This window comes from Eulemur rufifrons, chromosome 18 (genome assembly GCF_041146395.1).
Source record: "Eulemur rufifrons isolate Redbay chromosome 18, OSU_ERuf_1, whole genome shotgun sequence".
NCBI classification, from domain to species: Eukaryota; Metazoa; Chordata; class Mammalia; order Primates; family Lemuridae; genus Eulemur; species Eulemur rufifrons.
This window is the reverse complement of record NC_091000.1, coordinates 70,547,099-70,560,520: the sequence shown is the minus strand read 5'-3', so window position 1 is coordinate 70,560,520 and position 13,422 is coordinate 70,547,099. Positions and strand designations below refer to the sequence as shown.

The following is a 13,422-nucleotide window of genomic DNA, read 5'->3' as shown; positions in this document are numbered from 1 at the left end:
GTATTTATTATAAAATGTTTCTATTCTACCATTAGAAGAGTCTCAATTAAGACATTTTCCTGGCCTACTGATTTTTCTTCACTATCATAGGCAATATATCTACAGATTAGTGAATAATCTAAGTAGAGGAATAAATTATCCTTCTCATTTTCAAAAGTTATACTACAAAAACTAAGCTATAAAACTTTTGACAGATAAAAATCTTTGTTAATGAATTACCTAAAGCAAACCATGATAATTCGCCAAAATGAAACTGCACAATTATTTATGTTCCAAAGCAAACCATAAGATTTTTCATTTCCCCTCATTTTATTAAATATATAAAAAGGAAGAAACAGAACTAGAGACAGATGACGGGGAGAAAGAGGAAGAGGAGAAAGGATACAACAGGTAAAAATTCTTGTTTAATAGCTTGAAACTTCTCATTTAATTAAAAACAAAAACAAAAAATTTGGAAGAGATGCCTAAAACAAACATGATAAGGCATTTTTTTGTGTTATACCACAGAAACAAAGCCTACAGATCTTATAATTTCCTCAGTGTGGTAAGGCATGCATTTTCCATATTTATCTTGCATTTAAAGTCTGCAAAAATGCTGATGAGAGCAAAATATTTATAAAATGAACCAAAAAAATAGCTTTTTAAGAAACCTGCACAAAACACTTTGAAAATATTCACCAAACAAAATATACATACATTTTTGTATGTAACTCAGAAGTTAGTAAATAGTTCCGCAAAGCTTAAACAATTAACTCCAAAGTGGTTATCCATTAATAATTTTAAAAGGCTGCATTTAAAATACTTTTGAAAACAACTGTTTAATCTTGCCATATTATAACTTTAATAATATTAAGTCAGAATCTATTCAAACTGAAAGAGATCTTAACAAGCCAGAGAGTTCAAGCGACTTGCGTAGGTCCAATGTTTGTGTGTTCTTTCCACATCACCAGAGATGGAATTTAAAAGTCAGCAAAACAAAATAAATTAACAAGTTTAAGTGTTTTATCACAAAATCTAGTAGGAAATTATTCATTACTGATAAAAATGTAGTTAGGAGAATTTACTAGGAATGCAAATATAAAGGTTTTCAAGTTAATGGCTTATCTTACTGCACACGCCATTAAAAAACTAAACTAAAATTTGGTATGAAAGAAAATGAACTTACTTTTCGCCCTGAGATTGTTCATCACTGTACCATCTTTTGGTACATCTATACATCCTTTTTCTCAAAATAATGAGATTAAGAATTATTTTCTAAGTGGAGGAAAGGAATATTGGGGGAGGCAAAAAACAGAAACCTAGTTTATCCAACAATTACCCATAAGGAACATTTTCATCAACCTAAATTTGACCACAGATTATCTCCTTTTATTGCACTTCACAGATATTACAGTTTTTACAAACTGAAGGTTTTTGGCAACCCTATGTCCAACAAGTCTACTGACACCATTTTTCCAACAGCATGTGCTTGCTTCACATCCCTGTGTCACATTTTGGTAATTCTTGCATTGTCTCAAATTTATATCTGTTATAGGGATCTGTGATCAGGGATCTTTGATGTCACTATTATAATGGTGTTGGGGCACCACAAACCACGACCATATAAGACAGTGAACTTGGTCAGTAATGGGTGCTGACTGCTCCACCCACCTGCCATTCCTCAGACCTCCCTATTCCCTGAGACACAAAAACAATATTAAAATCAGGCCAATTAATAATCTTAAGGAAGAGTCACACATCTCTCTAAATCAAAAGCTAGAAATAACTGAGCTCAGTGAGAAAGACATGTCAAATGTCCAGATAGGCCTCTTGTGCCAAACAGTTAGCCAAACTGCGAATGCAAAGGAAAATCTCCTGAAAGAATTAAAAGTGCTACTCCAGAGAACCTGAGAGAGATAAGAAAGCAAAACAGCCTTATTGCTAACATGGAGAAAGTTTGAGTGATCTGGATGGATGATCAAACCAACCACAACATTTCCTTAAGCCAGTGCCTAATCCAGAACAAGGCTCTAACTCTCTTCAATCTGTGAAGGCTGAGACAGGTGAGGAAGCTGCAGAAGAAAAGGTCAAAGCTAGCAGAGGATGATTCACAAAGTTTATGGAAAAAAGCTGTTTCTGTAACATAAAGGTGCAAGGTGGAACAGCAAGTGCTGACGTGGAAGCTGTAGCAAGTTATCCAAAAGATCTAAGATCATTAATGAAGGTGGCTACACTAAACAAAAGATTTTCAGTGTAGACAAAACAGGCCTCTATTGGAAGAAGATGCCATCTAGAACTTTCATGGCTAGAGAAAAGGCAATGCCTGGCTTCAAAGCTTCAAAGAACAGGCTGACTCTCTTATTAGGGGATAATATAGCTGGTAACTTTAAGGTGAAGCCAATGTTCATTTGCCATTCTGAAAATCCTAGGGCCCTTAAGAATTATGCTAAATCTCCTCTTCCTGTGCTCTAGAAATGGGGGGGGGGGGGGGGGAAGAAAAGCCTGGAGGACAGCACATCTGTTTACAACATGTTTACTGAATATTTTATGCCCATTATTGAAACCTACTGCTCAGAAAAAAGATTTCTTTCAAAATATTACTGTTCATGAACAATGCACCTGGTTACCTAAGAACTCTGATGGAGATACGCAATGAAATGTTTTGATGCCTGCTAACACAACAACTATTCTGCAGCCCATGGATCAAGGAGCAATTTAGACTTTTAAATCTTATTACTTCAGAAATACATTTCATATAGGTATAGCTTCCACAGTGATTCCTCTGATATAGGCAAAGGATTTGATATTCTAGATGCCATTCATGGGAAGTCAAAATATCAACATTAACAGGGTTTTGGAAGTTTATTTTCAACCCTTCTGGATGACTTTGAGGGGTTCAAGACTTCAGCGGAGGAAGTTAACTGCAGAAGTGGTAGAAATAGCAAGAGAAGTAGAATTAGAAGTGGAGCCTGAAGATGTGACTGAATTGCTAGAATCTCATGATCAAACTTGAACAAATGAGGAGTTGCTTCTTAGGGATGAACAAAGACAGTGGTTTCTTGAGATGGAGTCTACTCTTGTTGAAGATGCTGTGAACACTGTTGAAGTAACAACAAAGATTATCATATAAACTTGTTATATAAACTTGGTTGATAGAGCAGCAGTAGAGTTTGAGAGGATTGACTCCATTTCAAAATAAGTTCCACTGTGAGTAAAATACCCACAACATCCCATGCTACAGGGAAATCTTTCAGAAAGGAAGAGTCAACTGATGCAGCAAACGTCATTATTGTCTTATTTTAAGAACTGCCACAGCCACCCTGATCAGTCAGCATTCATCAACAGTGAGGCAAGACCCTCCACCAACACTCACTGAGGACTCCAATGATCAGTAGCATTTTCTGGCAATATTTTTTAATGAGAATGTGTACATTTTTGTTAACCATAATGCTATTCCGCACTTAACAGACTACAGTATAGTGCAAACAACTTTTATATGTACTGGGAAACCAAAAAATTTGTGTGACTGGCTTTATTGCAATATTTGCTTTATTGTGATGGTCTGGAACTGAACCCACAATATCTCCAGGGTATGCCTGTATTTCCTTGACTCCTTATGTGAGTATGATACACATGAAAATGAACCTAATAATCAATTCAAACTTTGTAGATGGTAAGTCTAAAACTATGTACTCTTATATATTCTTCATTATGTCCTTTGAGGAAACACACACAGCTTAACAAAGAATATGTGATACACACAAATGCTAAGTAAATATCTTACATCTTTCAGATATACTGAGCTTTCTAAATTAAGAAAAGCCCTATCAGAAAATGTTTTTATCTATTTTAAAAGGAGAAATTTCCCACTTTACACAGTAGCATTTTATAATGAAATACTAGTGCAATTGTTTCAGTATTTGAAGATATTTTTATTTAGTTATAATTCTTTTTCCCAAAAAAAGGCATTGAAAATAATCTTGTTGAAATCTTAAACAGCTTGAAAAATATTAATAAATCCTATAAACAAAAAGCTGAACTATCCAACTATTTCACCAATGATGTTTTAATATAATTTTTGCAAAGGAAGAAAGGCTCAACAAAATACATGCCCTGCGTAAATCAGCGAGGGTGTAAACTTTCAACCCAATAAACTCAGGGTCTGTTTCAGTTTTGAAAAGATCATAAGCTTTAAAAAAAAAAAATCCAGGTTGGCTGAATTTTTATGAGGCAGGAATGAAATACTGAAGAGAGACAGCTTCATGAACCAAAACAAGATGAAGAAGAGTTTTGCTCAAAATATTACAAAAGGCCGTTGTAGGATTTATTTGCTGTCCCTGGAAAAACTACAGAAGCTTCGTTTCCTATTATCTACCCATACTTGCACCATGTTCTCCCAGTCTTGGTTTTGAGGCATATCCAAAGCAGACTTTGGAGGGTTTCCAAGATTTTTTAAATAACTTTTAATACACACTACATCAGTTTCTATACTCAAGTTCATTTGGCCATTTAGATTTGCTTCCACCAGCACACGTGATCACCCATGTTTGCCATCCTTTCCACAATTCAGGGTCTTCAAAGCTGGCAGACGAACACTCACATCCGAGGTTCGGACGCTGGGCTCTGCGCAATCTTTGCAGTCTTCTGGGAAGCACCCTCACAGGCAGGTCGTGGACTGCCACATGTGACCTGCGCACGACGCCAGCTCCATCGCCAATGTGAGGCAGGGCCGACCCCCGTTGGTCGGCTGGAGCTTCAGGGCAGCGTCCCCCGCACTTCTCACTGCTCTGGACAAGTGCTCCGAAGTCAGCTCCAGATAAATCTCACTGAGCTCGTCCGAAATGCCTTCCACGCAAAACTGGCAGAAGGCGGCTCCCAGCCTCACCTCGCCCCCAGCCCGGCATCGCGGACGGCCCCGGAGCCCGCGGGGCGGAAGCACAACGGAGCGCGCAGACTCGCCAGCCTCGCTATGGCGCCGCCGATGTGGATGAAGAGCTGTAGGAAGCTCTTGCTGGTGATCTTGGCACAAAACTTCATCCTGCCGCGACAATGGCAGCTCCGGTGCGGTCCCAGGGAAGAAAACGCAAACGCATGCAGCGCACCCTTCCGGTCTAGGCGGTGCTGCCCTCTCCACCCTCCCTCTGGCCCCAGCAGAGCACTAGGGTTCCACCTGCCCTCAGGCCCGCCTCTGGCTGGGGCCAAGAAAGGCCGGCCTACACCTTATTCTCACCTTCCCTCCACCCCTCTCTTTAAAAGGCTTCACTGTTTCCACTCTGGTTATAAGAAGGATAGGCATTAAACCACTGCAGAAACTTCTGAATATTCTAAACAGTATGAAGACAATTAAAATCATCACTCATAACTAATCACTTATAATCTCTTTGGTATATACACTGATAATGTCTTCTTCAGTCAGGACATACATGCATAGTTACACGTGCTTTATAAAATTGTAGCATACTAGGCATGTTTTACAACCTGATTTTTACACATACACAATACATATAATACAGGGTATCCCAAAAGTCTCCATACAAAGGAAAAATTTTGTAATGAGTATTTAGTAAATAAAGGTACATTTAGCTACAATTTCCCATTTTCCCTATGTATGGCAACTTTTGGAACACCCTGTATAATGGACATCTTTCATGTTGGTAAATACAAACAAATCTACATCATTTTCATGGCTGCTTGGTTTTCTACTGTATGAATGTATAATTATTTACTTAATAACAAAATTGACATTTAGGTGACTTCTCAGTTTTTGCTATTTTGAACACAACTATGAACATTTTTGTATACCATACTTTTGCCCATTTACCCAACTATTTCCTTTCCTTAAATTCAAAGAGGAAGTGGTGGTCAAAGAATGCACATTTAAAATCCTTGTACGCATCACCAAACTGGCCTGCAGAAAGCTGCATCAACACTCCAGCCACGAGCAACATTGGGTATTAGTAATCTCTTGTATCTGTAGCAATCTGATAGGCAAAATAAAATAAATGGTTTCAATCTGCATTATGTGTAAATTCTATTTTCATGGGCTTTGCATCTTTTTATTGGGTTTATTTTTCTTGATTTTAACATCTCTAGTAAGAACATTTAACACTTTGTCCATTACATATACTGTAAAATATCTTCTCCAGTTTATCATTTGACTTTTCACATTGTTTATGGTGCTCTTTGCCCTTAGGAAATATTGAATCTTTTAATGTCAAAACTATTGACCTTTTTTTTGCTACTTCAAGGGTGTTTCAAAGTCATGTTTCTGGTACTTAATGTTATGTTTTTATCAATGTAATTATTTGACTCGTGGACTCCATTTTGGAGTGCTGACTAGCTAGTTGACACACACTGCCATTTCACTCAACAGTCCACTTTTCTCCACTGATCTGAAATGTCATTTTTATCTTCAACAATATTTACCATTTTTGCCTGAGTCTGTTTCTGGAACCCCTGTAATTTATCCCACTGCCCTATCTTGCACCTGTAACAGTGATTTAATTTCTGTATTATATTTAAATACCTGATAGGACAATTAAGCATTCACAAGTTCTCTTAGTCATTCTCTCACAGGTATCATTCCAGAACTTTAAAATATTTTGTCGGATCCTAAAAATAATCCCCCTGGAAGTCTGATGGAAATTATTACCACTACCTTGACATACCGTACTTAGACTTGTTTGTTTATTGTCTGTCTCTAGCCACTAGAATATAAGTGTCAGGAGAGAAGGTGTTTTTGTCTGTTCCATACACTCCTGTACACCCAGTATTTAGAAATGTATCTGGCATATAACTGATGCTCAATACACATTTGCTAAATGAATTTATGAATTGTATGAAATGTCTAAGTTGCTAGATAATTTCAGGATATTTAAAATATTTACACTGACTCTTCCCACTTAAATCGTTTTTTATGACTGTCAGTAAATTGTTCAGCTCTGTTCACAAGGGAAGTTCATGTAACACATTATCTTGAAGTCAGTCCATTCACTAAGCTTCTCTCACTTGAAATCATTTTTCAACTGATCTTTTATGGTTTTTACATAGAAAATCTTACTACCTTCATATACTATAATTTTGGCTCTCACTCTTCAGTGTTTATATGCCTTTTATTTTAACTGCCTTACTGCATTTGCTGTAACTTCCAAAACACCTTTGAATGATAGTGGTATTTAGCAAGCATCTTTGTCTTGTTACTAATGGGAAATCCTGTAGAGCAATGTTTCCCAAACTGTTTGTCATTAGTGCCCCCTGAGAAGTCTTCTTAGGTTCTTATTTTCCTAATCACCACCCACGAAATTTTAATACCATAAATATATTGCATAGCTGTATTATGTACTATATGTATATCTTTATACACTCAGATTTTTGACCCCTCAAGAACTAATTTTCAATTATTCTCCCAGTTGAGAACACATGCTTTAACATTTCACCATTAACATAACATCTGTTATTAAGCTGGCATTTTATTATGACACACAAAATATTTCTCTTTGTGTATGAGGAGTAAATTTTTAAAATTAGGAATGGATATCAAATTTTATACAATTAGTTTTCAGCATCTTTCAAGATATTTTTCATCTATTAACATAGCAAAGGCAATAAATGTCCAATTATTGAATTAGTCTATATTATAGAAATAAGCATTACTTGGTTTCATTTTCTAGTTCTCTAAAATTTCTGGATTTGCTTTGTTAACATTTTATTTAGGAATTCTATATCTTTAATTTTATTTATAATTGGTGTAGAATTATATTCTTTGCTGCTGGTGTCCAGAAGGATTCAGCAGTTCACAAAGGTTACTGAGCACTTCCTACATCTACAGCAGTATGCTCACCTTAAAAAAAGACTGAAGTTTTCTATACTTGTCATCTTATAGTAGTTTAAATAGTACAGGAATATTCTATAATATTCAGGAGTATTGTAGGTTTCCTGTAAGTGGCTTATAAAACCATCTATTTCCAGTGCCTTCTTGGGCATGAGTATTTAGGAATTCTTTCATGGTTATATGTCCATATTTTACAAATCTTAAGACAATTTTAGTATTTTTTGAGAAAACCAGATACTTCATCGTGATTTCAAAATTGAATATACTATTTTTTCCCATCACTGTGGTTTTATCACCTTTAATTCTGTCTTGAGTACTTGTTTAACTATTTTCTCAAGGTTAGGCTTGTTGATGACTGTTTTATTGATCCTTTAAAATAACAGTCCTTGATGTAAGTTGTCGATTCTACCTTCTTTGTTCAGAAGCATTATCAAATTCATCACTTTCAGCTTCCTCCACTTCCAGCTTAACTCCTCTTCCTTGCATTTTGCTGATTTCTTTCTACCTCTCTGGATTGAATACTTAAGTTCATTTGTTTCAGTCTTTCTCATTTTATAATAACATTTAAAGCCACTATTTTTCCTACCTGTAACATTGGTCATGTACCATTGTTAAATGCAATTTACAGGAAGCCATTATTTGGCCTGAGCTCCTGCACTAGGCCCAACAGACCAACCAAAAATGGAAATGCTAGGTTTCCAGGTCCCCAAATCAAAACCTAAGCTTTATACTTGTGGGGCCTTCCAACAAACCAGGAGTAAGATGGTAGTTAAATCCCCAAACAGGCCAGATGTGTGTTGGAAGGAAGAGGAGCAGGAGAGTCGCAGCAATCCAATCAGAAGGGGCCAAGTCAACCTGAATGAGTGTGATAAAGTCCCCTCTGCTATAACCCATACAAAGGAAAGGAGCCTGAAGCAGCCAGAGGTCAAGTAGTTCACTTTCTTCACTATGCTGTTTCCTTGTTCCTACTCAAGGTGCCTTACAAAAAGCTACTATTCTGCTACGCCTGCCTGGTGGGGTGCCTGTCTATTCTGTATACTGGATGCTCTGCTAATAAAAGCCAATTAGATCTTTAAAACTCAGTTTGTTGAAATTTTGTTCTTTGATACTATAGATGTTGATATGCAATAGTTTGTTCATTTCTGAACGATCTGTAAATGCAGTTCTGGTAGCTCCTTTTACTCAAGATTAACTTTAGAAAACTTTAAAGAATTCCCCATGGTTAAGTTCGTTATTGAACTTCTGCTATTTAATTCTAGTTTTTATTTATTACTATATCCTGGTTATTGGTTATTTACTTCATTTTTGGCACTGCGGTCAAAGAATGTGGTCTGTAAATGTCCTAATTTGAGGAATGTATTGAGGTTTCTTTTGTAGAATCCCTATATTTACTTACTCAGTGAGCTCCCTGATACACATTTTAGATCAACAATCAGCAAAATACAGCTATCAAGGCAAATCCAGTCTGCGCCTGTTCCTGTAAATACAGTTGTATTGAAACACAGCCAGGCTCATTCCATTCCAAGTCACGTATGGCTATTTTCTCATTGTAACAGCAGAGTTGAGTAGAAGCAACAGAGACCTCATGGCCAAAAAAAGCCTAAATACTATCTGGCCCTTTGCAGAAAAAGTATGTCAATCCTTGTTAGGTGATGGCAGGTCAACCTCTCTCCCGACACCATTCTCACATGATACATATTCAGGAGAGAACGTCAGAACCACTGGTTCGTATACATAAAGGCATCTGCCCCCTGGAAGTCACACGGATGCAAAACTAAGTGATGCAAATATTATTCACGCTTACAATGGAAATTTCAAAAATCATTTCAGCATCCCTTTCAAAAAATTAAGGTCTATTAAATCACATTATCGTATAGAATTGAGAAATTTGGTGCTCTGCTGTTTTGTTTTGGCACTTTACAGGGTTTTTTTTTTTTCCTTTTTTTTGAGTTTTATTAGGTTTACAGAAAAAATGAGTCAGAAGTAGAGAGAGTCCTCACATGCTCCTTCACCACCAGCCCTCCCCCCAGTTTCCTCTGTTATTAGTACCTTGCATTGATGTGGTACATTGTTTACAACTGATGAGCCAATATAGGTACATTATTGACTAATTTCCAATAGTTTTTGATTTACATCAGGGCTCTTTGTATTATATATTCTAAGTTTTGACAAATGTGTAACTCATGTATCTACCATTACAGTATCATACAGAATACTTTTACTGCCTTAAAAATCCCACTTTTTCTCCTCTCTTAGCATATCAATTATGCTTTTTTTTTTTTCAACCTTCTTCCAGTGGTTATCCTAGAGTTTGCAATATACATTTATAACTAAACCAAGTTCACTTTCAAACAACACTATCCCACTTCATGGGTAGTGAAAGAACCTTATAACAGTATTCCCACTTTCTCCTTCCAATCCTTACAATATTACTGTCATTCATCTTACTTATCGATCAGCTATAATCACCTAATATTTTTTGCTGTTATTATTTTGAACAATTTTAATAAATTAATAAGAAAAACTAAGAATTGTATTTTACCTTCATTTATTCTTCTCTAATGATCCTCTTTTCTTCACACAGATCTGAGTTTCTGACCTACATCATTATCATTGCTCTGTTGCTGTTTTTGAAGAATTTTTTTTAGTGTTTCTTGCACAACAGATTTACAGGTGATGAATTGTCTCAATTTTTTTTTTTTTTTTTTGTCTGAGAAAGTATTTCTCATTCACTTTTGAAGGATAATTGGTATACAAAATTTGATGGTGATGGGTATGATGGTTAATTTCAGGTGTGTCAACTTGACTGGAATAAGAGATATCCAGATAACTGGTAAAGCATTTTTCTTTTCTTTTTTTTTCTTTTTTTTTTTTTTGAGACAGAGTCTCACTCTGTCACCCAGGTTAGAGTGTGGTGGTGTCATCCTAGCTCACTACAACCTCAAACTCCTGGACTCAAGTGATCCTCCTGCCTCAGCCTCCCAAGTTGCTGGGACTATAGGCATGCACCACCATGCCCAATAATTTTTCTATTTCTTTTAGAGACAGGGTCTCCCTCTTGCTCAAACTGGTCTTGAACTCCTGGCCTCAAGCAATCCACCTGCCTTGGTCTCCCAAAGTGCTGATTACAGGTGTGCGCCACTATGCCCAGCCTAGTGTTATTTCTGAGTGTGTCTGTGAAGGTGTTTTGGGAAGAGATTGGCATTTGAATCAGTAGACTGAATAAGTAAGGATAATCTGCCCTTACTCATTGCAAGCAGGTACCATCCAATTGGTTGAGGGCCCAGTTGGAAGAAAATGGCAGAGAAAATGTGAATTCTCTTTCTTCTGGAGCTGGGACACCCACCTTCTCCTGCCCTGGGATATCAGAACTCCCAGGTTCTGTGGCACTGGACTCCAAGACTGCATCAGCAGCCCCCCAGGATCTGAGGCCTTCAGACTCAGACTGAGCATGCTACTGGCTTCTCAGGTTCTCCAGCGTGCAGACAGCAAGCACACCAGGGGACTCCTCAGCTTCCATAATCACCTGAGCCAACTCCCCTAATAAATACTCTCCCATCTATCTGTCTTTCTATATTCTACTGGTTCTCTTTCTCTGGAGAACCCTAATTTACACAATTCAAATATTTCGCTCCATTCTACTCTTTCATGTATGGTTTCTGAAGAGAAATCTCATATAATTCTAATCCTTGCTCCCCTAGTTTTTTCCTCTGGCTTCTTTCAAGAGTTTCTCTTTGTTTCTCATTTCCTGCAGTTTGAACAGGATATATCTGAGGGTAGATTTTTTTGCTCTTGATCCTACTCCATGTTCTTCTCATTCACAGGACAATGGAGACTTGCCTACACCGTGCCTCCATCATGTCTCCTGCAGCCCCAAACTGTCCCCCTCACTGTCCCTGTTGTGAGCCAGTCAACTGGACAACTTATTTCACCCTCTATTTTTGCATCTCCCCATCATTAACGCATCTTCAGAGAGATTCAGACCTGTTAGACCAGCCAAGGGGCATCCAGGTCACATGAGTGCCGATACAGCATTTTCCAAGGTTTTCTTTCCGCACTAGTTCCTACAGATGATCAGATGAAAAGCTGCCCAGATGTTCTGGAAAACTGTGTACTTTCTCCCTCTTAATGCTCACAATAGACATCTGTATCTTCTGAATCAATTTAACCTTGGGACCTACTTATCAACAGCATTTATTAATATACCAGGCATCTTGTATCCTACAGAACATCTTCTGAAAAGTGTTGACTTTGCGTATCTGAGATCTTTTTGATTCGGGTGTATGCCGCAGACAACCCAGTACAGTAGGTAAACCATGATTTCTGCCTCTGGTCTCCAACTCTGGAACTTAATTACTCTGCTCGACCTTTCCAGGTGAAAGGAGTGCTCTTTCACCATCCACACAGCCCTGCGCTCACTGCTGAAATGTGCATTCTGCTGTCATCCTTAGTGCCAGGTCTCTGAAGGCCGGTCCCAAGCTCTTCCTTCGCCAGCTAACTTGCACCAACCACCCACTCGGTTGTCACTTTCTGTAGGAAGCCTCCCCTTCCCTCAACTCACTTCCTGCCAGGCTGGATTAATTGCCCCTCTGTACTTATCTCCACCATTCAGTAAGTAAAGACAATCGGTGGTCTCTTAGTATCTGTGAGAAATTGGGTCCAGGACATCCCAGCAATACCAAAATATGCGATGCTCAAGTTCCTTACATAAAATGGCATAATATTTGCATATAACCCACGCACATCCTCCTGCATACTTTAAATCACCTCTAGTTTATTTATAACACCTAACACAATGTAAATTCTATACAATGTAAAGAGCTGTTATACTGCACTGGTTTTTTATTTGTACTATTTTTTATTGTTGCATTGTTTGATTTTTTTTCAAATATTTTCTATCCATAGTTGGTTGAATCTGTGCATGTGGAACCCACGGACATGGAAGGCTGACTTCTTTATTACCTGCTTGGTGTTAGGCACATAATGGCACCAAATAAATACTTACAAATGAATCTCCAACCAGTATGTATGTTTGTTCCTCAAGGGCAAGTATTATATTTTACTCAATCTTTCTATCTCTAGCACCATGCAAGCATCTAATAGCTGCCCAATAGACACATTTGTTTGACAAATACTTCTTATACATATTATGTACAAATCCAGCTCCTAACATCTCCTCTGGGGTTGAAATATCAACTACTTGGATGAATTAACTTGTACATTAATAGAAATTGATTGGGATAGGGAAAGGGGCTCTTCCAGTTTAATAAGTGAATTTTAAATATAAAAGAGATAGTCATCCTGAAGGCATCCATCACTCCACATTCGCTACCTGTCTTGTAAGATTTTGACATGAGGCAGGGGAGCACAGGGAGGCCACTCTGCCAGCCCCCGCCCTCCAGGTTAGCTCTGGGTTAGGCTCCTCCTAGAGCTGCAACATCATGCGGTCAACTTGCGCACCAAAGATAGGGCCTGCAAGGCTCCATCCTGCCAACTAAATACGGCCCACGCACCCTCAGTGTTCCCAGCACTCTGGAACCTTCATGTTCCTTTCACAGTCTCGAGGCAGAATTTGTACTTCAGGACTGTGAACTGCTCATGGAGAGAAGGAC

At 37.9% G+C, this 13,422-nt stretch overlaps 2 protein-coding genes across 3 annotated transcripts in view; both read right to left on the bottom strand.

The window, feature by feature from the left end:
- Positions 1-13,422, bottom strand: part of EXOC2 (exocyst complex component 2) — a 197,584-nt gene that overhangs the window by 162,271 nt on the left and 21,891 nt on the right. The gene's annotated exons all lie outside the window — the stretch shown is intronic.
- On the bottom strand, positions 4,203-5,016 carry HUS1B (HUS1 checkpoint clamp component B). The gene is given in 7 exon segments (XM_069493275.1): positions 4,203-4,340; positions 4,343-4,510; positions 4,513-4,546; positions 4,548-4,616; positions 4,618-4,672; positions 4,675-4,869; positions 4,872-5,016. Coding segments are annotated over 7 exon segments (804 nt in total).